This window comes from Pteropus vampyrus, unplaced genomic scaffold (genome assembly GCF_000151845.1).
Source record: "Pteropus vampyrus isolate Shadow unplaced genomic scaffold, Pvam_2.0 Scaffold22, whole genome shotgun sequence".
In the NCBI taxonomy this organism is placed as follows: domain Eukaryota; kingdom Metazoa; phylum Chordata; class Mammalia; order Chiroptera; family Pteropodidae; genus Pteropus; species Pteropus vampyrus.
In genome coordinates this window covers 13,111,408-13,138,372 of record NW_011888803.1, presented here as the reverse complement: position 1 = coordinate 13,138,372, position 26,965 = coordinate 13,111,408, and the positions used below count along the sequence as shown (strand labels likewise).

At 40.8% G+C, this 26,965-nt stretch overlaps 1 protein-coding gene across 2 annotated transcripts in view; it reads left to right on the top strand.

Moving 5' to 3' along the window:
• TGFBR3 (transforming growth factor beta receptor 3) overlaps window positions 1-26,965 on the top strand; it is a 182,920-nt gene that overhangs the window by 68,026 nt on the left and 87,929 nt on the right. For both annotated transcript variants that reach the window (XM_023528097.1, XM_011355638.2), the window contains one exon: window positions 4,268-4,452. In XM_023528097.1, the coding sequence (XP_023383865.1) occupies window positions 4,268-4,452 (185 nt within the window). The remainder of the gene's footprint in view (window positions 1-4,267; window positions 4,453-26,965) is intronic.

Sequence of the window (26,965 nt, the reverse complement as noted above, 5' to 3'; positions counted from 1 at the left end):
GAAGTGTTCCTGGAGGAAACCTTGTATGTGGAGCCTCCAGTGAGAAGAAGGTGGCACTTTTGATGAAGTAAAATGAAGCCAGTATCTTAATTAAAGTAGGTTAAGCTGTAAGTGTCAGAAAACTCAAAATAATATTGTCCTGAATAAGAGAAAAGTTTACATGTGTTTCATGTAAAAAGAAGCAGCCCAGAGTCTATCTAACAGGTCCAGGTTTATCAAGGGCCCAGGCAACTTCTGTTTTATTGCTTTGCCTGACTCAGGATGTTACTTCAATATTATGGCCCAAGATGGCTGCTCCAGCTCTACCTGTCACATCTGTGTTCCAGCCAACAGGAAGGTGCAAAGGGCAGAAGAACACATTTCATTCTTTTCAGCATGTATTGCATATATTACCTCTGGTTATACTTTATTAGCCAGAATTTGGTCATACGGCCATACCTAACTGCGTGCATCAGCAGGACTTCAGTGTGATGTTGCCTTATAAGTGGTCTTAGTGAGAAAGCCGGTAGCCTCTCACCATTAAGTAGGACATGATGTTAGCTATATGTTTTTGTACGTGTTCTTTATCCGTTTGAGGATGTGCCCATTTATTCCTAGTTTGTTGAGAGGTTTTTGTTGTTGTCGTTTTTGTTGTGAATGATGTTAGGTTTTGTCAAATGCTTTTTCTGTATCTATTGATAAGATCATGTGATTTTTGTTCTTTTCTTCTTTAGCCAGTTGTCATGATGGATTACATTAATTGATTTTTGAAAGTTGAACTGGCCTTGCATACCCAGGATAAATCCTACTTGGTTGTGGTGTATAATTCTTTTTATACATTGTTGGATTTGATTTGCTAATATTTTGTTGAAGATTTTTGCATCTATGTTCATAAGAGATTTTGGCCTATAGTTTTCTTTTCTTGCAATGTCTTTTTCTGCTTTTGGTATTAAGGCCATGCTGGCCTCATAGAACCAGTTAGGACGTATTCCTTCTGTTTCTATCTTCTGAAAGAGATTGCAGATAATTGCTGTAATTTTTTTCTTAAGCGTTTGGTAGAACTCACCAGTGAACCCTTCTGGGTTCAACATTTTCAAATGAAAACCTTCACCATATTGGCTTTGGTGACAGGTCTAAGTCCATGGCTTTGGATGACTGGGATAGTTAAGTTTATTGAGCTCATTTTCCTTTTCTCTAAAATGAGGATAATATTGCTTCCTTATGGTGGTGTTAGGAAAGGTATACAGTACCTAGTACTGCCCAGCCCACAGCAAGCACTTAGTAAATGAGAGCAATTTATTATTTTATACTAGATCAGACTGACATTATGTGTTGAACTGTTGAACTCATCATTTCTTATATACCCTTGGGGATGGAGGTCGATAATTCTTGATTTTTAATTTTTTTTTTTTGGTCTTTTTGACTTAAGGATAGCTTAGTCATATGTTTTAACTTTTTCCTTTTTAAAATGCAGAGGAAAACAATCTGAATAAGGAACCTCAAAAACCAAACACGACTCTGGTATGTCTGATGCTCAGGGACAGACATTCTATACTGAGTGTGTTTAAAAATTGACCCCAGCGGCTCTCTGTAAAGAGCAGCTATCCCATCACTTGATCAGAGTGTGGCTGTGCATTACTTTCTCCTTTCTTTGACCTTGGACTGACTCGTAGAAGCCATGGTTGGGGCTGCAGCCCATAATGTCGGGGGTCTGCCCTGTCCTGGACTGTGGCAGGACAGAACAGAGATTCCAGGCGAGGCACACTCGTCCTCAGCACTGGGACATCCCTCTCTGTGTCCCTCATCCTCTGATTTGTTTCCAGTGAGAGTATGCTCCTACCCTCGTATGGAGATGGGTAGTGTGCTGGTTTAAGGAAAACCCTGATGGGTGATGGTGGTGTGGTCAGGAGGGGAGTCAGCAGATTGCAGGCCTTTTTGCAGATGTGTTTTGGGTAGAACTACAGGCCAGAACTACAGTTCCATTTAAGCTTTGCACTTAAATGGAACTGAAAAGTATTTTTTATGTGTGCTTAATTTGTGATAATGGCAGATTCATGGCGGGAGGCTGTGAAACCTGATTAGAATGGTTTTCCAGTGTGGGTAGCAATTGTCACTGCATGTTCCCATAGTTGAGTAGGAGTAGGAGACTTTCTCCGGAGCTCTGGGGCATGAGATATACCAGACGTCCCACTTGGCTGGTGACAGCAGGAATGGGAGCAGCACAGGGCTCACCTGCTCATACTGTTTGCTCTGTGAGGGAGACTTCAGGGAATTGTACTTTCAGTACCTTCTGCCTGTGCTGCTGTGACGTCTTCCTTCTATACCTATCTTTCTCAGAAAGCAGCTGGACACAGTACAGTAATAGAAAGGGTGGCAGTGATTATTTGAGAAGGTACATACTTCATTTCAGACCAGATAACTATTATCAGCCTAGATAATTTCCGTGAGTTCTGAAATAGACTTGGCAGGGAATCTGTTCATGGTATAGCAGTGGGAGTACAGGACTGCCTGGTTCTGAACTGCATTTGCATTTTAGACCAGAGCTGCAATCCTGGAGAGTGTCTTTATTATGTAGAAATCGGGAAATGCTAATTGGAGTGCACTCAGGTTTTTTTCCAACTTCTATTTGGAAGGTTGAGGTTTGGAGGACACAGTATGTTCAAGTCTCAGCCTCCCCAGCTATCAAATGGGGGTAAGACCAAGCTTACAGATGTGTCTGAGATTTATGTTTGGAAATTTCCTCCCTTTTCCTAGACGTCCCTCTATCAATCCAGCCAATGTCAAATGAAGCTAAAATGTGGTGGGGTTGTACCTCCTATCATTTTAGGAACCTGTTTTCCATATTGGTTCCTCAGAGCCAAATCAAGTCCCCGGAATGATGCCTTAATTACTGATCAGGGGAAGGAGAATTTTTTTTTAAGCTCAGTGATTATTTAACAAATATTTGTTGAGACAGGCCCCATGATGGGTGCTGAGAATACAAAGATGAGTAACCCAAGGCCATCAGGGAGGCCACACTGGACTGGCAAAGGGATGTGTACACTGGTGGGTACAGTACGGAAAGTGAAACAGCAGAGACGGGCAGAGAAATTATAAGAGGATAGAGAAAGTACCTCCCTCAGTTTGAGATGTTGTGGGAGTGGAGTTAGAGTGGAAGAGGAATTTGGGTAAAGGGAACAAGTTTGAATAAACACATGGAGTTGAGGAACATCATGATATGTCTGGAGACCATTAAGCCATCTGGTGTTGCTGGAGTGCAGAGGCGTGAGGCTGGAGAGAGAGGAATGGCCTTGTGTGCCAAGCCAAGGAACTCAAGCTTTATTCATAAGGCCAGCAGTTCTCTGGGGACAGGACACGCTTGCGAAATGGGACGGGCAGGCATTTGCATTTGGAATCACCATTTAGTTTAGCACCCCTGGGTAAGGTGGAAAGTGCTTATATATAAAGTGGCTTGAAGGGCTGGATAGCTGAGACTCCTTTAAGGAAGATCTGCAGTTGTCTGGGGGCACAGACAGAGCTACAGGAGGTAAAGATGGGGAGGAATGGATGGATTTAGGATTTAAGGTCTGATTGATTAGAGAAAGAGAGAATGAGGACGTACGAGTCAATTATGACTAGGGTTATGCTTTTTCTATTTGAGGCTCTGCTCACACCTTACCTCTCTTAGGAGTATTTTTCTGACCTCTGGCCCAAACTTTGCTCTACGGCCCTGGCCCCAATCGCCTCCACTCATTTCATCTTACTTTGTATTGTTTGAAGTTTGTTTTGCTTGCTCTGAGATGGAGAAGTAACTAAAAGGTAGGAACTGTATCTTATTTTTTTTTTGGAGGGTAACAATTTTAGGTGTTTAATATTATTTATGTATAATATTATTGGGCTTTAGCCAATTTGTTTCACTTATATCTGGGTTTCTTCTAAGAGAGGAATGAAGAATTGAACACAGATGTCAAACGGGAGGTTTCCTCCCTCCAGAGGAATACATTTATGACTTGTGCATCTCAAAGAGAATTTAAATAATCAAATACATATCAAAATCATCCAAAAGGAATTTAAGAGATTGGAGTTTTGGAAGAATAGGCTAGTTTTTTTTTTCTTTTTCTCTCTTTCTTTCTTTTCTTTTTTTTCTTTTTTCTTTTTTTTTTTTTGCCATTTAGTCCTGGAAACAGCTTGTCTGGAGAGACCCCTCTGGTGGGCTGGCAGTGGCTTGACCATCCAGAACAAGTAATTTAATTGTGGCACAATCGATTGTGGTTTCTGAGCGGTTCCCATTTTGTGATTCTCTCTGCAGGTCCAGAGCCCAGCACCCAGTGTGAACTGTCGCCCGTCAATGCCTCCCATCCGGTCCAGGCCTTGATGGAGAGCTTTACCGTCTTGTCAGGCTGTGCCAGCAGGGGCACGACAGGGCTGCCGCAGGAGGTGCACGTCCTAAACCTCCGTGCCGCCGACCAGGGACCTGGCCAGCCGCAGAGAGAGGTAGGCACAGGTGTCAGCTTTCTACCCGTTGCCCTTCTACATTTGTAACGACATTTTTAGGAACGAAGAGTCCTTTTCTTCCATTCTGGGTCTCACAAGGATGCTCGTGTATGAACATAAGTGGGGAGTAGGACATTCTACGAATGCTTGACAGAGAAGGATTTCAAATAACAGATTGCTCTCTGGACTGGGCATCTCTAGGACTTCTTTCTCTAGAGATTTCTTGGCTTTCTAATTTTCCTGTCCCTCCCTGCATATTGGAAAGAACGTTCTTAAGAATTTCTTTTAAACATGGCTGTGAAAAAACAAAAGTAGGTGCCATTTCTCTGTTATTGTAAAATGTCTCTCCCATCTCTTCTTGTGCCCTGTCTTTCTTCCTTCTTTGCTTTGTCTTATGAACCTATCATTCTTGCAGGATGAGTCAGGGGAAATGGGAACACTCTGGAATACAGATGGTAATACTTCATACTTGCATGAAATATTATCTTATGCTATGCAGGCAGCTTCTCAAAGATGGTGGCGGTCTTGGTGGTGATGATGATGATAACTCAGTATTTATTCTGTCCTCAGCACTGTTTGAAGCACTTATACATTAACTCCATGAAGTCCTATTATTATCTTCATTTTACAGGTGATAGACAGGTGCAGAGATAACTTCCTTGCCTGAGGTCAAATGAGTTAAGAGCGTGAGTTAAAACAAACCTTAAGAGAGAAATGGACTCTTTCCTATGGCTTAGAGATGATCTAGATTGTGGGTGAATGATCATCATACTTTTTAAAAGATAACACACATTCTTTCTGTTTTTAAGCTTCTGTATGTCAGAAACGTTATCACTTAACTATTATCTCTCCAGGGAGAGAGAAACCACAAAAAATTATGATCACAGTGAAGTATAGGAAAATTAATGCACAATGGAATTTATCTTTGAGCTCTCTTCTGGTCAAGAAAGTTAGTTGCCAAAATGATTTGTTTATCTGCCTCAACCACCCTGCCTTTTTGGGGGAGTAAAAATAGGAGAGACGAGGTGTCCAGAAGGAAAAGCAAACTGATTTTAATCTTGTGACAGTGTGCAGAGTTGGCTTGTTCCAAAGGCAAATTATCTAACCTTTCCAGCTACTTTGTTAACACTCTTGGTTGCTCGCCATTGGAGCTGCAACACATATTTCAGGTCAGGTTTCTTTATCCCAGTAATATGTCTTTAATTCTTAACTTATGGGGGAGAACTTGTGGTGGGAGAACAAGGAGGAGAGGAGGAAATGCAGTTCCTATGAAGTGTTGCTGACTCCAGCAATTCTTTAGCAGCAGTAATTACTCATTTTATATATGCTTCTCAGAGGAACCACGAAAGAAGAGAAAGTTCGGGCCATTACAGAAGCAGCAACAGCAGAAAATTCTGGATGTTAAATTGTGTGGTCCTGTTGTTGACTCTGAAAATAGATTCAAAGAAGACTATCGAAGCAAAAGAAAAATACCTCAAGGAATGGCAGCGGAGGTCTCCCACAGTTGTATTTATTACGTTGGATCAAAATGGAACTCATTTTAGGACATGGCAGTGCTGAGAATACATACAATTAGCGGGCATCAGGTGACACGACGTGTTCAGAGAAGAATTAAAGAAAGGGGGAATAGTCTCTAAAACTTGTTTAAAAACCTGATCACTATTCTTCTTCCTTCAATATTTGTACAGTATGTATCTGATTTGGGGTTAGTGATTTGAAGATATTTCTGAGCACAGGCAACTGAGGGAAATTGCATTCTTTCCCTCTTTGGGGACTTTTAAGAATTAGATGGTTGTAGTCCAATCCTGTTTGACAACAAGATGTTGGGATAAGTGATCTTTGGAAATTCCATCTGGCTTCGAGCTCTCGTCGTGGGCCTCAGAGTGTTTGCTGTGTGGAGAGCGAGTGGAGAGGACATCAGAGCAGGAGGGCCATGACCAAGAGAGAATGAAAACGTTTCTTTATGGGTGGTAGGATGGGGGTGGAGATATATTAAATCTCTCTCACCTCCTTCATATATGACTAGAAAAACATTACTGCAGCCATGCAAACAGTTTTAAAAATTATTTGAACCATATGACCCAGCAATTTTACTCCTAAGTACATTGTACTCAAGAGAAATGAAAACATATGTCTACACAAAAACTTGTCCACAAATATTCATAGCAGCATTATTCATAACAGTCAAAAAGTGGAAGCAACCCGAACATCCATCCATGATGAGTGGATAAATAAAATGTGGTATACGCATACACTGGAATATCATTCAGCAATAAAAATGAATGAAGTAGTGATCCAGGCTACCACATGGAGGAACCTTGAAAACGTTACACTAAGAGAAAGACAAAGAAGACAGACACAAAAGACCACATATTGTATGATTCCATTTATATGAAATGTCCCGAAGAGACAAGTTTATAGAGACAAAGTAAATTAGTGGCCACTTAGGGCTGAAGGGCAAAAGGGAGAAATGGGGGTTTCAATGCAGTGCTGATGAGTCTAGGATCTCTTTTGCGGGGGACAGATGTTCTAAAATTAAATCGTGCTGATGGTTCCACAACTGAATATACTAAATACCTTTGATAAATGTGCGTATACTGAAACCCACTGAATTGCACTTTAAATGGGTGAAATTTATGGTATGTGAATTTTATCTCAGGAAAGATACTTTAAAAAAAAAACAAAAACAAAACCAACAACAATTTGACCTGCTAACATTCTAATTAACCCATAGAGTTTACCTTAACAGTATTCACTTTTTAGCCAAGATTGCTTCCTCCTCCAACCTAAACTCACCCAACTCTTTCTGTTATTCTTACTGGGCAACTTGATTTTTATAGATATGTTATTATATGGTCTGTGCTAAAAATCACAGCCGGTCTGTTTTGGGGGTAGTAATGGGAAGACCAGAGGCAGCCTTTGTGAGTGTCTCTACCGGATGTTAAAGGCAAATATTTTTAAAAACGAAATGGTAAATGTTGTTGCTTATAAATTAGCAAAAACAAAGCCATCCTGGCTCCAAGCCATAGTTGACTTTGACTCTGATGACCGCTGCAGTTGTTTTTCATGATGTCTTCCTTAAATGCAAGAGAATTACTAAATCAGCCCTATTTCCCTTGGCTTGTTATTGGTGCACGATCAGCATTAAGACCTATTATAAATCATTCCTCTCTAACATTTTACTAAATTTCTTTCTCCCAGGCATCTTAAGGTTGTTCTTCGGCTGAGAAAAGGCTGCTCCTTTCCTGTATGGAGGAGGTGAAGAGCCTTCACCTGGAAGTAAAAACCACAGCAGATTGACAAGATTTAGGGAAACAATTACACTTTAGTTAGATAAACACTTTTATAGGCCAGCAGAGAATTTGTATCAGAAACCCACTTGTTATACTAATGTAAACAGTTGTCTGTTGCAAAGCACTGTTCTGCCATTGGCCTCCCTGCTAGGTTCTCATTAGGACAGCACAGATCTGTTGTATTTTTCTTCTGAGACCACACCTCTCATTTGTAATCATTGGTTTTGGAAACAACAGGCTTGGAAGGAAACAGGAAACTGGAAGAAGACTATCTGGCAACAGCGGAGGGCAGAAGAGGGTAAACGGTCCTGAGAAATCAGCTTTGTCTTTTAGAATAAGCCGGCTTATGTCCTAAGTGTCATCCTATAAAAACCAGCTCCTTGTCCTCTTGGACTGCAAAGTAAAATGAACTGTCATCCCTTACCCCCTGTCAGTTTGGTCCCTCAGGGTGTTTGCTGGTTCCCAGGAAGGGTTATAGCACCACCACTGGCTTGTTTACAGTAACATACTTTCATTAGTTGCTGGAATGGCAGCAATTTTGTTTTCTATCATCTAATTGTTATTGTGACCTGCTTTTAAGTGGTGATGTATCTTTTATATTTTTGACCAATCTAATTGCTTGCTCATTATGAAAGCTGCTGAGGATAAGCCCTTAGCTAGCGTCACGCAGGTGTATACAGCCATACCTTGTTTCACTGTGCTTGGCTTTATTGTGCTTCACAGGTGTTGCACTTTTACAAATTGAAGGCTAGACCCTCCACCAGCAAAAAGATCACTCGCTTTATTGCAGTGGTCTGAAACTGAACCCTCAATGTCTCTCAGGTATGCCTGTAAACGATATGAGTGTTTAAATTTATGTATTTGTTTTGACCTTAAAGGAGCAACTGTTGTGGGAATGACAGTGACTGACTGTAGGGGGGGTGTGAGGATCTGGAGGCTCTGTTATCATGGGAAGGGGGCCAGGTTTAATAACTTCACTATCAGAAAGCTCAGAACCCTCCTTACTTCTATGTATTTGCTTATTCTCTGCCTTATTCCAAAAAAAGATTTGGGATGGGCTTAAAACAATAGACATACCAACCATGTAAGCAGAAATACAAAATGAGGACAAAAGAAAAACAAGTGTAGTTTGTTAGCCATATGGGTTGATGTGGTTGGTATGATTGAGTTTGAAATTTGGCTCCAAGCTCCTTGGCAGGCAGGGACAAATGGGATGTGTGGTTAATCATACATGTGGCTCCAAGTCAGTTTTACTTTGTTCCTTCTCTGAGGACTGTGGCAGAAAGTCTTCCCTTTCCTGGTTCCTTTCGAGGTCAGGAAAGATCACAGTTGGGAGAAAGAGAAGGAAATAGACACACGTAAAATGCTAACTGTTCTGCTTGCCTCTGAACAGCTTCCTTACCCCCCAAATAACAGTAACACCTAGTTAGTGGTGGTGGTGAGGTGCCCGCTATGCGCACCTGCCCTGCACTTGTATTCTGTCTGCCAGTCCTCTTCAGCCTGAAAGGGAGGGAAGCTTAGGGAGGTTAAAAAACCTTCTCTATCTGGGGCATTTTTTTCCTCTGCTGTTATTCATGAGTGACTTACCCAATGGCAGTCCTGTGTAGATGCAGCAAAAAAATCAAAACAAACTGGAGGCGATTTATGTTTCAGAGATCTAATAGGTAGTATGTGCTAAGCAATGGTCAAAGTAAACCGCTCATACACAAACACCGAATATTGGTGAAATGCAATTACTAAACAAATACCTTCCATGTATTAACACTCCCTGGTGTTTGTTTAAATGGAGGTTGTTGGGAAATCACCTCAGCCTAACAAACAGGTAAGATTACCTCTGAACTGGCCATTTTGTCCCAGACATACAGCAGATACATGAGAAAATTACATTGGTCTGTGTGTCTGTTTTTCTGCCAATACCATGCTGTTTTGGTTATTGTAGTTTTGCAGTATAATTTGAAATCAGGCAGAGTGATACCTCCAGCCTTGTTCTTTTTTCTCAGGATTGCTTTGGCTATTCGGGGTCTTTTACTCAGCCATAAGAAAAGATGAAATACTGCCATTTGCGACAACCTGGATGGACCTTGTGATAATCATGCTAAGTGAAATAAGTCAGACAGAAAAAGTTGAAAACCATATGATTTCACTTGTATGTGGGATATAAAACCGAAAGCAACAAACACGACAGAGACTCATGGACAAGGACTGTGGATTAGTGGTTACCAGAGGGAAGCGGGGAGCGGGGAGGTAGATAAGGGTAAAAGGGGTCAAATATGGTGACAGAAGGAAATCTAACTTTGGGAGACGAACACACAATGCAATATATATGACATACTGTTGAACTGTACACTTGAAATTTATTTGATTTTATTAATCATTGTCACCCCAATAATTTTTAATTAAAACAAATGAATTAAAAAATAAAAAGTTAAACTGACAGCAAAGGTCACATTTTCTCAGAAGGCATTTCTCCCCTCCCTCCTTTCCTCCCTCCTCCCCTTCCCTTCCCCCCACTCCCCTTCCCCTTTCCTTCTCCCCTTCTCCCCTCTCTCTTATTCGTTTGAGTGTTGCCGTATAAATTACTGTATTAATTTGAATTTGACTCATATAGGATTGGAGGCCCTAAATGAATAAGATAGTCATATCATTTAAAAAGTGTTCCCCCGTCACACGGAGATACTCAATGTAGTTTAAATGATAACACTCTGCTGGGAAGTATAAAGACACCAGAAGTGGGCAGGGGAGCAGGATTGGGAATAGCAGGGCAGCTAGACCTCCGTCTGGCTGGTGTCTCGACAGAGGACAGTGCAGGCCAGTTAGAACTGGCGACACTAGCCAAGGATGATTTCTAACACACTGGAGCAAAATGTTCAACCTGAAAGTCAGCTAACTCTCAAACAAGAACTCTCCATAAATCCAGCGTTGGAATTTTAGAAAAAGTGAAAACAGAAATCAGAGCAATAATAGTAAACATCAGGGTTTAGTAAACAATTCAGAACACAAGCTAGGCAAAGAAGTTACAACATTCCTACCAAGATGCTGGCTGGCCACATCACTTAAACACTGTCATTTATCACAGTAACGTCCAAACGCTGTGAAATTGCCCTAGGAAAGCACAGCCCCCTGCTCCACTGGAGGGATTGGGCCCAGTCAGTCTCTGCCATTTTAACATGAGGTAATGCCGGGTAAAGTTCTTTGCTGGCTGGGAGCTGACAGATTGAATAGCCTCTCTTGTTGCCTCTTCCCCAGTCTGGAGAAGAGACTGCCTTGACCCCTTCTAAAATCTGTCCAGCAGCAGCATTTTCCATCCTGTGTGGTGTTTGTCTTTATGGAGGTTAGGGTTATAACCCTGACCTGTACTACCGTTGCCATGGTAACTTCTCTTGATTTATAAAAAATTGTTTAATTTCCTGAAAATGTTGTTAGAAAATGTTTCTACGGGAGCACCCTCCACATTTGAAAATGTGACTTTTTGCTCTTAGAACTTTGTGGAGATAATTTTAAAAAGCAATAGACCAAAGTAAGGAGCAGATTTATAAATCTGAGACCGAGACGTGCTGACTGGGCAAATGTCCACTTTGCATATGTGCAGATTGCCGGATATCCACCTTAAACTTTCTTGTTGCCATTGCTTATCTGCTATTTTAACATTTTTGAGAATTAAAAAAAAAAATTTTTACTGCTAATATCTCTGGTTTAAAGACTTAAATTCTGCAGAAGTATTTAATATGTTATTTTAAATCATTCCCACCCCCACTATGTTTTCAAAATATTTCCGTGAAAATTATTTTACTCTTTTCGCCTCCCACAATGAAGAGGCTGTGTATGAACTTGGCCCTGCTGATCACCTGTCCACATCTTATTTCTCTTTTCCTTGCCTATCTCACCCTTGAATGAGTGATTGTCTGTGTGTCCTGCTTTTCCCTTCTTTCCTTGTTGCAGCCTGACTGCTGCTCTCCTTAACGTCTCTCTGGGGAATCAGTCTCTGATGATGCTCTTTTGACCAAGGGACGCTGGGACTGGAGAGGTGCCCTGCAGTCCTGACAGCCTTACAGAGGAGAGTAGGACCGGGGAGTGAAGTGGTGACTTACTCACCGTCAATTAGGAAATTGGTCCCATTGCTGGAGTGGAACCCAGGGACCCCAGTTCCTATCACTGAGTTCTTCCTACAACAACACCTTACCCCTCCTCAACGTTTTTTCCCCCCTCTTCAACTGTTACTCCCCCTCGACTCCTTTTTCTGTAACCCCTTTTCTGGCATTTCTCTTTGGGTTTCAGGATGTTACCTGAGCTTGGTTCTCCTTCTGTCTGCCTATCTATTTTTCCGTTTCTTTTCTAGATGCTCTTTTTTCCTCCTCAGGGGTTCTTGATGGAAGTATAGTCCTTGGAACTTATTTTTCTCCTGTCTGCAATCCCTGAGGTAGGTTGTCTGTTCTTGGGACTTTGGTTGTCAGCTCCATGCCAGATGCTCCCCAGACTCTCTCCAAGCTTCTCAAGTGGAGCTCCAGTCAGGTCTCCAAAGCACCTTACCTCACAAGTCCTACCTCAAGTTCCCAGGTGCCTGAAATGTGCTGTGGAAGAATGGCTCTCAGTATGGTTCTGTCTGGTGCCATAGAGGGTTAATCTCAGCTCTTTCACTTCCCGACTGTGTGACTCTGGATGAGTCACTTAATTCTCTAAGCCTCAATTGCCTTTTTAAAATGGAGACAATAGTAGTAGTTCTTTAGAGGGTTCACAGAGGATTGAGAGAGGTCTCTGTGGCACTTAGGGCTGGCTTTTGTGCCTGGCACACAGTACATAATCAAATGCTAGTTCTTTTTAGTATCTCTAAAATTGAATGTAAGAATCTTCCGAAGCCAGTCTTCTCCTTACCCTAGTAATGATTTATTAATGCAACTTCCCTGTCTCATCAATGTCACTGCTACCATCTTTCTTGGGACTTTTGAACTATCTTGGATTTACCTATTTCCTTCAAACCTTGTATTTGTTTGGTCACCAAGTTATTGACATATCCTTTGCAATTTATCTTGATTGTCGGTGTTTCTCCCCACTGACCCTGCAACTTCCTTATCCAATCTCCTAAGACCAGCACCTTTTGCTTTTAGATTCATTCAGACAGGCTGGTGGATCACTTATAAAATGAATTTTCTGTAAATTGATTTCATTCATTTGTCCATTTGTTTACAGATCTAGTCGGTGAATTATTTATTGAGAACGTACTATATGCTAGGTAGACACTCCGTTAGATCTTTATTTATCTTTATATCATCTTCACTTATTGGCAGGTGAGGGAGAACAAATTTACTACTATATGACAAATAATGCGACCATTATTTTTTAATAAAATTAACAACATTTTGTGGGAGTCCAACAGAGGGAGTGGTAATTCTATCTGCAGGTGAGGGAAGGATTCCCAGAAGAGAAGGTTTGATGAAAGACTTGAAAGTTAAGTAGAAGTTTCTGGGCAGAAGAGCAGGGAGGCCTCAACATACACAGAGGGGCGAGCAGAAAACACGTGTGGAGGAAACTTCTTCCATGTACGTGGAGTGGCCGGTGTATAGAGCAGGGCATGGCCAGCTATGGCCTTTGGGCCAGATCCTGCCTGCTGCCTGTCTTTGTATGTATACCATTTACATACCATAACGTTCATTTGTTTAGAGTATACACAGCAATGGTTTTTAGTATATTTATAGAATTATGCAACCATTACTAGAATCTGATTTTAGAACATTTCCAGCACACAGAAAGGAAACTTTGTATCCACTGGCAGTCATTTCCCATTCCCCATGCTTCCACCTCCTGCCCTAGGCAACCACTGTTCTACTTTCTTTCTTTATAGATTTGCCTATTTTGAATATTTTCTATAAATGGAATCATATGATATGTGTGACTTCTGTGACTGGCTTCTTGCACTTAGCATAAAGCATTTGAGGTTCATCCATGTATTAATTATTTCATTCCTTTTTATTCCTGAGTAGTATTGCATTGTATAGCTAAACCACATTTTATTTATTTATCCAGCAGTCCGATGCCTGTTTTTATAAATAAAGTTTTCTTAGGGCATAGTCACATTTGTTTATATATCGTGTGTGGCTGCTTTCTCACTATGGTGGCAGAGTTGAGTAGGGTGATAGTAGTGTGACCTGCACGCATGGCCTGCAAAGCCTAAAATATTTATGATGATCTGACCATCTGCAGAAAAAGCTTGCCAACTCCTGGAATGGAGGATGGGGGCAATGGTGGGGTGGGCTGGGGCTGGGAAATGGAAGATGACAATGGAAAGGCAGCACGAGTAAGTATTTGGCCTTAATCCTGGGGATTAGTAATTCTCCAAGGGTGTGTGGTACATGAGCCCCCTGCATCTGAATCCCTTGGAGATGCTTAAGTTCATATTGCTGAGCCTCACCCTTGGCCTTCCAGCTGAATCTGTTGCTCCACACATTTTTTTCTTAATTTCACCTGAACTTTTTTAATTCTCTCAATTCCTTGCCATGTTAGAAGCCCATGCATAAGTCTTAGCTCCTAAGCAAACCTGTCCCTGATTCCTTAACCCCCCCTCCACCTCCCTCTTTTCTAAACATTGCTCTGAATCCTCCCCTGCCCCACCCACCAGAGTCTGCACCTCCCAGAGCATGTTTTCTTGCATTATTAGCTGCTGAATCTTGCACACCCAGTTGGAGAGTGGACTTTATAAGTACAGAAACCGAGTCTCTGTCCTCTTTTACATTGTGTATGTGGGGTTCTTGCATGGTCCCGAGGACGTTATTTAAAGTTATCACTGAAGTCTTCGTAAGTTACTCCCCTTTTCCACAGTGTACCTTTATTTGGTTTGTGTTATGTCAGTGGACTTCATGTTTCCACCCCAGGCCCTTAACTGCTATTGATGAGCAGGTATCTTCCATTTTACATTACTGCTTTGATTTCTTTTTCCTAATTAAATCTCATGCTACTGCAATTTACTCTAGATTCTCCAGATCTCTGTTTCATTTTTTTCCCAGCCCGCTTCTGAGTTTTGTTACATTTTTCTTTACTCTTATGGATTTTAGTCATCTGCTAGTCAACTAGTTAGTCTTTTCCCTTCCTCGGTAGGCTAAAAAGCTATAAATGGCTTTTGACTGCATGCTGCTCCCTCGGGTGGCTCATTTGATCTGAGCCGGGTTTGAAGTTGGGCCATTGAGAATGATTTGTCCTCATGATGTAGGGGGCTGACGTCCAGCCAATTCTTAATATTGCTGGAGGTAATTAACCTTGATTCTTCCAACTGAAAGAGGTCATTTTACCCTACCCTGTATTGTTAAATACCTAGTAACTTGATTTTTAAATTTTATTTTATTTCGTTTTTGCTCAGTGAGCACTTAAAATATCCCTGCCTGTATAGTAATTTGTTCCCTGTTTAATGTGGCTTTTTCCTTTGTTTACTCTGGACCCGAGTCTTTCTAGTTTGTTTTCTAAGTCAGCTCAAAAGTTGCTGGTCATTGGATTTGGCAGCCTGTTCAAGCCTTACCCACCAGAACCCTACAGGAAGTTGTGTGTCGGCCAGAAGAGTCTGTTTATTTAGAGCATGGTGTCCAGCAGAAGCAATCCATTTATGAGGGTCTGGTCTTAAAGACACAGGAATCTGAATCTGTGTTTGGAAGACCTGCTGCTTTGGCTCCCATTGCGGTTGAGTGCTGTGTGCTTTCCTTTCCAGACTGCCAGGGCACCTCAGCTGGACTGTCGGTTAATTGAAATTGTCCTTTCCCTGGGCTCCTTGGCCTTGTCTGAAATGCTAAAATATCAATGCCCAGATACTAGATAGCCTCTTTAAACTCATAAGGATGAGATTAATTTTTGTTGTTGCTGTTTTGGCTTTTATAAGTTTATTTAGCACCATTTTCTAGTGTTCTGGTAGGATTTTGGTCTGCGTGTACTCCTGATTTAGAATGCTAAAACTAAGTTGAAATAGGTATGCTTTGACTCTTGGGTATGGCTCTTTGTCCACAATCATCTGGCATTATCTGGGTTCTAGTCCAAGACACCCTACAGTAGTGCTTTATATTTATGGCATTTTTTTTGCCCAAACCACAGAGTCCTTTGGCTGAATCTAGAATTTTTATATCCCTTGGGGGGAAGAGAGGCAAATTGCAGGTATGACATGGGTTCTTTTGAAGATAGAGAGACTAAATTAGATGTTACCAGGTCTGCGAGCCAAGGAGAGCCCGCTATAGCATCTAGGATCACTGCAATAGCCTAACTTTTGTCTGGAGCCCAAACACCCCATTGTGCACATTAAAGTTTAATTTCTATTTGTTGATGACCTGATTCTTTTTGAAATTTGTTTTTCAGCAAGTTAGTGAAATTTGTTTTTCAGTACTGGGCTTGCCACAGGGTAAGTACTCTATATCTGTGCACTGATTTGAATGGAAACTGCATTCATATCTTAAGAGATGAGACACCCAAAAGTGTGCCTAGTGATGTGGGTTCATAGGCAGGTAAGGTGTCTTGGGAACGAGAAGAAAGAGAGATGGCAACTGCTGAAAGGACTGAGAAAAGAAAGGTAGAGAGAAAAATGAGGTGTCACACTTCTTAGCTTTAGCCGTGATCCTGGGGTGGGATGAGGGGTGTCCTTTAGTGGTCTAACAGAGTTTTTTGTGAGGTGGAAGTTATATTGAGATTTCTACCTCAGAATAGCTCTTAAAGGGCATCGACTTTCTTGAAGTCTTAGGTAAATTTAACACTTAATGAAGTGAAAAACATATTCTCCTCCTCTCAAACTCAAGTAGACAGACATGCAGGGAGTGCTCTCCTCGGGAACCAGAGGTTTCTAAAGATGGAGAAAGCTGAAGTCCAAGGCAGCCACAGGTCCGTCCAGACATGGACATGCGTGCTTTGGTGTGAGACAGATGGGCATTTAGAGTGTCTCCTTTGCTTGCCATGCTGAATCTCAAATCTGGGGGTCTTTGAAAATTGAAGGCGACTGAAGAATTTAATTTCTTTTGATGAGTCATGCTTGAGCATTTTGCCTCCATCATCTGGCTGCAGAGGACTTTTGGGGGCCAATTACCTTCCCTTATATTCTGAACACCTCCTAGATTTTCATCTGGTGCAGTTGGCCAGAGGGCTCTGCCTCTGGTGCCCACTGTGAGTTCTTTCTGCTGAGCCCAGCACCTTTTCCAGGCTTTAATTCTGGCCCTTTACTGTTCTTTGTTATGTTGTTAGTGTATGTATTGCTATTTATTTTTGTTTCTTGCTTTCATATGCGTTGAAGATTCCACTCTTTCCCCCCTTATTACCACCTGTTGTTAAGATGGTGAGAATCTAAACGAAATGGTAATATTGCCATTGTGAACAAGTATTTCTCTGAAAAGATCTTTTTTGTGAGTGCATTTTTAGTGCTGTTAATATCTAATTCCCAGTGTTTTAGTTGGAAACTATTCAAATTTCCCAAATCATAAAATCTTTCAAAGCCTACTCCAAGTTACTTTTTCTTGATTCAGTTCTCCTCCTATTTGCATTGAAAAAAAAAAAAAAAAAAAGTCTGCCTGTTTCCAAATAGGGAAATGACCTATCTTAAAAAAAAAAAAAAAAAAAGTCTGCCTGTTTCCAAATAGGGAAATGACCTATCTTTATTAGAGACCAGAGTGGTATGATCCCCTGACGCAGGTTGTGTTTTTTGGATGTGTTTTTGAGCAGCGTGCAAGGGTAATTTTTAGTCCCGCTTTTGCCATGTGTTCTTATATACATTTCCTAAACACTTTCCCTGGCTTGGTACTATTACTGTGTATATGACCTACATGTGTTTCCTATTTTTTATGACTCATACTTACGGTACTCATAAAGATTTATCCTTTATCTTGGCTCTGAGTAATGAGCCCACTTGTGCATTTCCAACGGAGATGTGGGTTGGGACTTTTGCATTTAATCCTGCAGAGTAGGCCTCTTGAAGGCATAGTGCAGGAAGCATGACATATTCATCTGAAGTTACTACTCACTTCTCCTCCCTGAGGAAACAGTCAGCTCAGTTTTTGTGAATTTATTAATTTGTGTTTTCCAGGTTTTCCTTTCCTATTGCCCCTTTTAGCCATTTGCTGCTTATGAGTGAGACCACCAGAGGGTGACTAGATGGAACAGGTGCTCTACTTTTCCCTGCCGGTCACTGTGTTAAAAGGTTTGGTGGAGGAAGAAATGGAAATAATTAAACTGAAATGATATTTGTATTACACGTGGCAACAAACACCCAGGTGGTTCTTCTCGGGTTCAAATAAACATTCAGACCCAAGAGACTGTCATAGGCCACAGGTGCCTTCAGTCTCCTCAAAAGCATATAGGATAGGGACCATCGCTTGCAGCAGGGAAACAGTGTTCCTCTTATTTTAGGAGCCTACAGATGCCTACACATCGATTTCTATAGCCACCTGGAGCTCTCCAATTGGTAACGCAGATGCTGGGAGATCTGCATGGGGTGTGTGTGTGGCCCTGGTTTAAAGCCTCACACCTCCTAGGAACTAATTGGCAACTATGCTCTATAGCAGCGGTCCCTGACGTTTTTGGTCCCAGGGACCTGTGGTCCTATGGGAATCTAATGCCTGATGATCTGAGGTGGAGCTGAGGCAGTGAAGCTAGCTCTGGGGAGTGGCTGCAAATACAGATGAAGCATCACTTGCTCACCTGCTGCTCACCTACTTCCTGCTGTGCATCCCAGTTCCTAACAAGCCATAGACCAGTACCGGTCCATGGTTCCTGGGGGTTGGAGACCTCTGCTCTATAAGAATAGCTTCTATGGTTCCCACGAAGGACATGCTCAGTTTACAAGAGTCACTCCTCTCAGGGGAGCCCCCAAATATCTCTTTGTATCAGATATTTTTAATTTTTTCCAATCCCAATACAGTTAACCAATCAGGGGTAATTTTAACTAAAAAAGCAAATTACCTTTTATTTTAGTTGACGTATTGTTTTAGGTTATAAGACTTACAGAGTTAAGAGAGTCAACAGAAGATCAAATTCTCATGTAGAAGAAGAGTATATCTTGCTAACACTTTGTCCACAGCTGTGGATTTTATTCTTTTTATTTGTATTCCTGGCTAAGTAATGGCTCCCAAAGATATGCCCACATCCTGATCCCCCAAACCTGTGAATGTTACTATATGAGTATCTGAAAGAAAGTCTTTGCAGATGTGATTAACTGAAGGATTTTGAGGTTAAAAGATTCTCCTCAGTTATTCGGGTGGCTTCTAAATGCAATTATGTTCCCTTGTAAGACAGAGATTTGACATAGAAGAGGAGAAGGTAATGTGACTATGGAGGCAGAGATGGGAGGGATGTGGCCACAAACCAAGGATATCAACAGCTGTGAGAAACTGGAAGAGGCAAGGAATGGATTGTCTCTTAGAACTTCTAGAGGGAGTATAGCTCTGCTGACCCCTTGATTTTGGCTCAGAAGTACTGATTTTGGACATCTGGCATCCTGAATTATGAGAAAATAAATTTCTGTTGTTTTAGGGCACCACGTTTTTAGTAATTTGTTACAGCAACCACAGGAAACTTATTCACTCCTTGGCTCATATTAGCTTGGGAGATTATCTTGAGTTCCATGAAGCCCTCCTGTGCCCATTTTGTTCACTGCTTGTGTTCTCCATCTCTGTAAAGGACCCTACTACCCAATTACCAAGGCCAAAAACCTTGGCATTATCCATGACTTCCTATGTTTTCTCAGATGTCACATCCAATCCTATTTATTCTGCTATAAAAATATATTCTGAATTTTCCCACCTTTGCCCTCCATCTCCCTCTCCTGCAATCGCTACCACCACCTTTGATCTAAGCCACTATCACATCTTGACTTGAGACATAGTAGACCCTAATCCAGGTCCCTTAAGATGGCAGGATCTGGGGCTAAAGTGCCTGTGTTGGAAGCCTGACTCTGCTGTTTATGAGCTCTGTGACTTTGGGCAAGTCATACTATCTATATAGTATCTATTTCATATGTTGCTATGACAGTTAAATAGTTAAAATGTGACAAGTGCTTAGAATAGTACTTAGAATATAATAAGCACCCAATAAATGTTAGCTACTATCATAATTAGCTAATAAGACCTATTCTCCATGTAGCAGCCCGAGGGAATTTTTTAAAACTTAAGACCAATGACAAAATTCACCAGCTCAACTTCCTGCAGTGGCTTCCCATTACATTTAGAATAAACCCCCAATCCCCAGCAGAGCTTACATTTCTTCTCCCACCACTCTCACCATTTCACTGTACTGTAATTTTCGGCCCTGATGTCCTGCAGAGATGCAGAGCACACTCCTGCCTCCCCCATCCTTTGCTGAATGCACTTCTCCCAGTTATTCACATGATGTGTACCCTCCCTTCATCTAGTTCCTGCCCAGCAGTTATCTCTGCAGAGAGCCCTTCATTGACTACCCCATTTAAAGTAGCTATACACCCCTACTCTCTCCAAATCCTGTTTTTACATTTTTAAAATAACTCAAATCACAACCTGATATTTATATTTATATGTGTTTATTGTCTGTTCTTTCCAGTAGAATTTCCATGAGATGTCTTATTTTGTACACTACCTTCAGTAATTAGAGAACAAATTAGAAAACCAGCACATAGTGAGCACTCAAATGTATGTGAAATAAATGCTTTTGTGAACAAGTGGTATATTGATTGTAACAGTTTAGCTTTATTAAACACTGTTAGAAATTTTTTATTTGTAGATGATTTGGTCCTTAATTTGTTAAGATCTTTTTCATTTAAACTTGAGCAAATCTGTAGAGCCATGCAAGTCTCAGTTTCTTCATTTGTCAATATTAAAAGGCTGGAAAGATTGAAATCTGATGTTTCTCTCAGTGCTATTGTTTTTTCGAGTTTACTTTAGGAGTTAAAGGAGTATTTTTAAATTCAGTTAATCCAGGCCTCCAATATGAAAAACAGTATAATTTGCATTTAGTAAAAAATATCAATTAAAAAGTAGAATTGAAAGTGTTCCTAGAAATTGTTAAATTAGAAAGTATCCTTAAAGAAACCCTTGGCACACAGTGGGTAAGGAGCCACCTAATTGCTGAAATGTAAACTAAGGATATCTGACGTCTTCTTATGTGTTTTTAAAAAATCCTAGAGTTACGTAGGATTTACAGATCTGGGGGCGAAGCTGGCCTTCAAGTACTTGGGAAAATGCTTTTGAGTTTCATAGCCTAAATCTTACTGCCTTGAACAGTAGAAATTTCATGATTTCTAAGCGCCTGTGCCTTCACTATTTCAACAGGACAGTGTACACATAAAGAATCCTTCTCCTTCTCTTATTTATTGAAATACAGAAGATTAAAGGAACTAATTATTTCAGTTTGCGGAGCATAGGCCCCTCCCCACGTAATTGGAACCAGGCAGCTGGGCAGTCAGTCACGGGCAGCAGCAGCCTTCGAGGACTGTGCTGCGTGCAAAGCGTTGTGGGAGTGACGCAGGCCGCAGCCGTGGAGCTCACCGTTCCGTGTGTGGAGCGGGGCAAAGAACAACACCTGTAAACAGAAAGGACAGAGACATAGAAACATATTATTGCCTTAAACACACATAACAGAAACTTAACCAAAGTTAATCAGCTACTGCTGGGCTGAGATAAACAGAGGTGCTAAAGAAGCAGGCATGTTGGAAGGACACGGGGCTGGGTTTTGGGGAGGGTTGTTGCTGGAGTAATTGGAGCCAGGTGTGCTAGCCTGGCAATGCTTTTTGGAGGTGAGAATTGGGAGAGGTTTGAAATAGGGATGTGGTTTGGCTGAGGGCTAGCCGCAGAATTTTCAGACTAGGGGAGGAGGCTGGTAAATAATGGAGCCGAGTTGAGGAGTGTGAACTATGTTGAGGACAGCGAGTACCTTGGCAGCTGTGAGAGCTTGTGTCTGATGGCCTTGCCTGTTGGTGTTTCTGGTGGGAGAACTGATGCTCAGCTTACTACTATTGCAAGTCTTCCAAGCTGAATGAACTGATATAATCTTTACCACTGAAATGGCAGTTTAGGTAGACCTCTAAAGATAAATGCTTGTCCCCTAACTTCCCGGCCACAGATTAGTAGAAACTTCTAACTTTACTTCATATTCCGGTGATTTCAGCTGTCTTGGAAGGAGTTCATGGCTTTAGCATGTCCCAAGTTTCTATTTTTTTGGAAGGCATACTCCAGGATAGAAAGGCAGGTGATTGAGTTTCTGTTCCAATATTTGGGGTCTCCTGAGAGATGTGGTGTTTGGGGTCCAATATGGAATGAATGTGATAGTCTCAGGACCATTCTTTGTTGGATTTCAGAGTCCTCCAAATTGCAGTGAGATTTGGAGATCAAGACTTGAGTCTGCTCAGTGTAGCCTTGACTGAACAGGAATAACAGCAAACATAAGGCCGGACATAGTGAAGATGATTGCGTTCGCACTTGGGCCTGGTTTTTAATGAGGCTCAAATCCCAGTGGTTATGGAGAAGGCTGAGAAATGGCAGAAAAGCCACTCATTATTAGGAAGCCTAAGGGTCATGTATGCAGCTGTCATCAGTTTGTGTTCCTGCTTAAAAACAAAAAACAAACAAACAAACGAACAAAAAAAAACAAGGAACCTGTAGGTAGGCAGTAGTAGCACCATATGGAGCCAAAGACAAACACAGTAGGCTGATTCCTCAGAGAATTTCGAAAACTGCCATTTTGGTCCATTTTCTCAATACTCCTGCAAGGGAGTTGTTCTTAGCTCAAGGTCATGAACTAGGAAGTAGCTGGTAGAGCCCAAGCTTGAATCTGCAGCACACACCTCATATAGATGGGGTCGATGTCCAGTGAGTGGCTGTGGGCAAGATGGGCTTTCTCAAGGTTTAGACATTCATTCAGTCATTAAATCAGTATTTGCTTAAGCACCTGTTATTTGTCAGACGCACTACCAGGCACTGGTAGTCCTGACACCACTCACCTTGAGAATTTGCCAAAGGTAGCAATGATACAGTGGATAGCAAGTTCTCCCCCTGCTCCTGCTCCCACTTAGAAGATCTCAGCCTCCTTGCTTTCCTTAAATGTGGGCTTAAGTATTGCTCCTGGTGTTGTTTGTTGACTTTATTCACATTAGAGGTAAGTCTTTGAGCTGCAATAAAATAGCTGTTTGAGAAGAATTACGTGTGAATAGCTGGGTTGTCATCTATAGGTTAAGAGCTTAGAAAGGGGCAGGTTGGAGCTGTCCTGCCCTGTTACTAATGATAACTCCATTCTATACACACAACTCTCTTTACTGGATTATTTGTGCCAAAATATTACCAAATAGCTTGGAAACAGGTTAGTGTTTTGCCCTTTAGGGAAAAAAGACCATGGAGTTGAATTTGGAAAGGAATCTTGGAAAATGTTTCAATAAAACAATGTATCATTCACATGCCCAAAAATTCACTGCAGGCCTCTTGCTGGCAGAATCAGATGCACTTTGAGATATATTATGACTTGATCTTGAATTCTTGTGTATCTTGAGTAGGCTAAAAATGAGTTATTTTTGTTTGTTGGCAATGACCTTTTATCAGAACTACCTAGGAGATATGTTTTAGATAGACGTCAATAAACTTTTTGGTAACTTTCTATACTTACAGCTGCCTTCTTTTCCCTTCGAGTTTTTAAAAACAGTGGAGGGATTGCCCAGCACCATATTGGGGAGTTAACCCATATTTTGGTTCATCTTTCCTTTGACTTTCATACATTCATTCATCTATTCATTCTAAAAATGTTTTTACCATGTGTAGGCACTGTTTCTAGTACTAGACATAGTGATAAATAAGGCAGAATTTTAGCCCTCATGCTGCTTACATGGATTTGAACACAAAAGTACCCGGGTATTTAAGTGACAGGAGGGAGTGGTCATTAGGATGGTTGGGAAAGACTTCTTTGAGGAGTCTTAATGAAAAAACAGAGTGAACCATGCACAGATCTAAGGGAAGAACAGGCCAGATAGAGGATCTGCTGATACCAAGGCCCAAAGCTTGGAAACAGCTCATAAGGGTGAGTGAGAAGGCGAGTGTGGCTGGAATAGAGCAAGAAAGAAAGTAGTGGGAGATGGGATTAGTTATTTAGTCAATGGTCAGATCATGTGGTGCTTTGCAGGGGAAGTTGTTTCTTGGCATTTCTTATGTATTCTTGTCCAGTGTTTTAAAAGGCTGGCCCTGAATTCTGAAGACTCAGGGAGTCCTTTCTCAATAACAGAACTGGTTTCATAAGGAGAGACATGGATAGTTCCACTAGCAGGATGAATAGAAGATGGATTACTGGAGTGGATAGTTGAGTACTCCGTCCCTATGATGCCATAGCCAAGTGTGGAACTTGGATATGTCGTTACCTCTCTGGGCTTCAATTTTCTAATCTACACAAACGTCTGGAGTAGAATATCTCTAAAATCTCCTCTATCACTAAGAGTCAATTATTTTTATTATAAAAAAATTTCATTTTGGGTTTTATCCTCTTGCTTGTTATAGACTTACAGATTACAATAACCAAGTCTACTGGTTCTAATTTCACCCCTTTCCCTATTCCTTGGCATTTAGAACAGCCAATGAAGTATTTGAAGGGTGGGGACGGGGGGAGGCAAGAAGAAGTAAACAATGGAGAAAAAATAAGAGACCTTCATAACTTCAAACCTTGGATCCAGAGCTGGCTAGTGTGTCTGTTGTACTATTTAGTTCATTGCCCATTGCCTTGAAAGAATTCTCAGTCACCAAAGGAATCGACTGTAATGACTGAGACTTGTTCTCAGCCTAATGATTTACGGTTAGTCAAGAGTAGCCATTGTCCTTATCAAGGGGGGTTATCCCATCAAAACAGTGGTTTTAGAACCTGACAGTGTAATAATGTTGTTTGTGTTGACTCTTTTGTTTTTAAATCATATTTTGATTTATTGGAAGCTCTGTATTTCAATAGAAAATAGAAAAATCTGTCAGTCTTCCTGAATTTCAGTGTAAGTCATGTAACTCTCTTATTGAGAAGTGTATCTAAAAGAAATCAGCAAAACCAAGCAAATTAACTTGTCTTAACACTATTATCTTGTCAACACTACCTATTTTATAAGACATTGTAAATCTTGATTTACCCTTAGGATTAGCTTTGAGTGTCATGATGTGTTTTGCTTCTGCCAAGCATAAAAGACTACAGGGCACACACTGACCTAGAATTAAAGTAAGAAAGAAAAAAAAAAATAAGAAAAGGAAAGGAAAGGAAAGAAATTCTCTAAAACATGTTCACACTGGTCTGACAAGTTTGATAAATTCATTTTGGGATATTTTTAGTTCTTGGGAGAAAAAAAATCTTCTGTTTTGTTCTCTTATATTCACTTTGGCAGATTAAACTAAACTTTTGTCAATCTTTCCCATTCATTGAGTGCACAAATCATTTAGGGAGACCTGTCATTTATGAATTGATGATTCAGTCACATCAGCCCATTTATTCTTTCTCGTCAGCTACATCTATTCCTAGGGATCTGTCTTGAGGACTATTACTGACTACCAGTTGCTCAGAGAACTGTAGGCTTTGGTCTAGCCACTTCATTTATGGCAATTCTGAATCCCAAAGTAAGATATTTCAGCAGAACAATTTTTTTTTTAAATGAACAATATGTTCAGAATCGTACACTAGGAGGAAGACAAGATTGGAAAGCACCAGTGTTTGTGGTTTATAGTGAAAGTTACTTTCCTCTGTTTTTAAGGTGTGGATAATTAACTTCTTCTCCCTGAGGGCAAACAATAAATTATTTTCTGTAAATCAGACAAGCCTATTTTTATTCTAAAATTGCTCACCAACAGTTTACTTGCTTTCTTTTTTGAAAAGAATACTATAAGAGAGATTATGACCCCAAACTGTTTGAGTTGTGTACCGGAACACTGGAAACATTGTTGGATCTTGCCAAGATTTAGGACATCTCAAGAAGACATTGGTAGGGTGCAGCATGGTAACCTGTTTTTACCTCAGGGATGATGGTAAAGTAGAAAGAAAGATAAGAGACTTGCTCTGGCTCATTTCTTACATAGTAGAGAATTAAGGGTAGGACTTAAGGATTTTTGCATAGAATAATATAACCAGGACCAGAATTACCAGGCCCCATGAGTTGTTCCTTGTAAAAATGCTCAAGGCTAGTAACTCATAGTAGTTGCCTAATTCATTGATTATTTATGGTTAAGATATACCCCCAAACCCAATAAATGTTTATTGAGGGCCTGTGAGCTAGGGACAAAGCCAGGGAATAAATTCCTCAGGTGTAGGAGAACTTGGGGTTGAGGACAAGGTTTCATTTTCTCACCTTGCAAGATACTCTTAGGTAATTCATTAACAATGACATTCTGTAAGACTTGAAATAGGATCCTATACAAAATGGAAATTTTTTTTAGCTCTATTTGATATATATTTATTTGGGCAAATAAGTGAGGTGAATGAAGTATGTTTAATGCATTAATGTGATTAGCTAAGTGACACTTGATATGCCCGAAGTTGATGTGCCGTGCCCATTATTTATTGGGAGAGAAGCCATGGCCACATCTCAGTGACTTATATTACATGCTATATTCTTTAGATTGCTTTTACTGATTAGTTAAGCTTGGCTTTCACGGCCTATTGAGATCTGGCCCTGATCTACCTTTCCACTTTATTTCTCTATTTTCTTTCATATATTTCCTCAGTTCTGTTTGAATTAAATGTTCCCCAAACTCACCCATGCTTCTCCTGCCTCCTGCTCTGCCGTTTCTCTTGAGATCTTCCCTGCCCTCCTCCTTGCCCTGTCCCCTTAGTTCTGCTTGTCCCTGCCCTTTTCACCCTCAGGGCCCAGCAGAAGTGCTCCCTTCTGGCTTCCCATAGACATATTTAATCTGTATATCTTTTTGCCCCCATGAAACTGTGAATTTCTTGAGGGCAAGTTTTGTACCGGATTAGTATTTGAAGCCCTTTCACATATACATAGTGGTGCTTCTCAAATATGAGTTTATATGTTTTTACAGTTTTTGTGGTATTCATATACTACCTGTATTATAATTTTTCTAATATTTTTCTTTAAATTGAAAAAAAACCTAGCTTCACACTAAACATCCTAAATATGAACTCATGCTTTTAAGACCCATAAAAACAAATATCTAAGAAACTTAAAAAATATTGTTTATCCCCACATTTTGGAAAAGATTGAATAACCAAAGTGCCTTACACATAATAGCCATTTATTCTATGCAGAATGAATAAATGACTGCACAAAACATTAAATAAGAACATCTCCT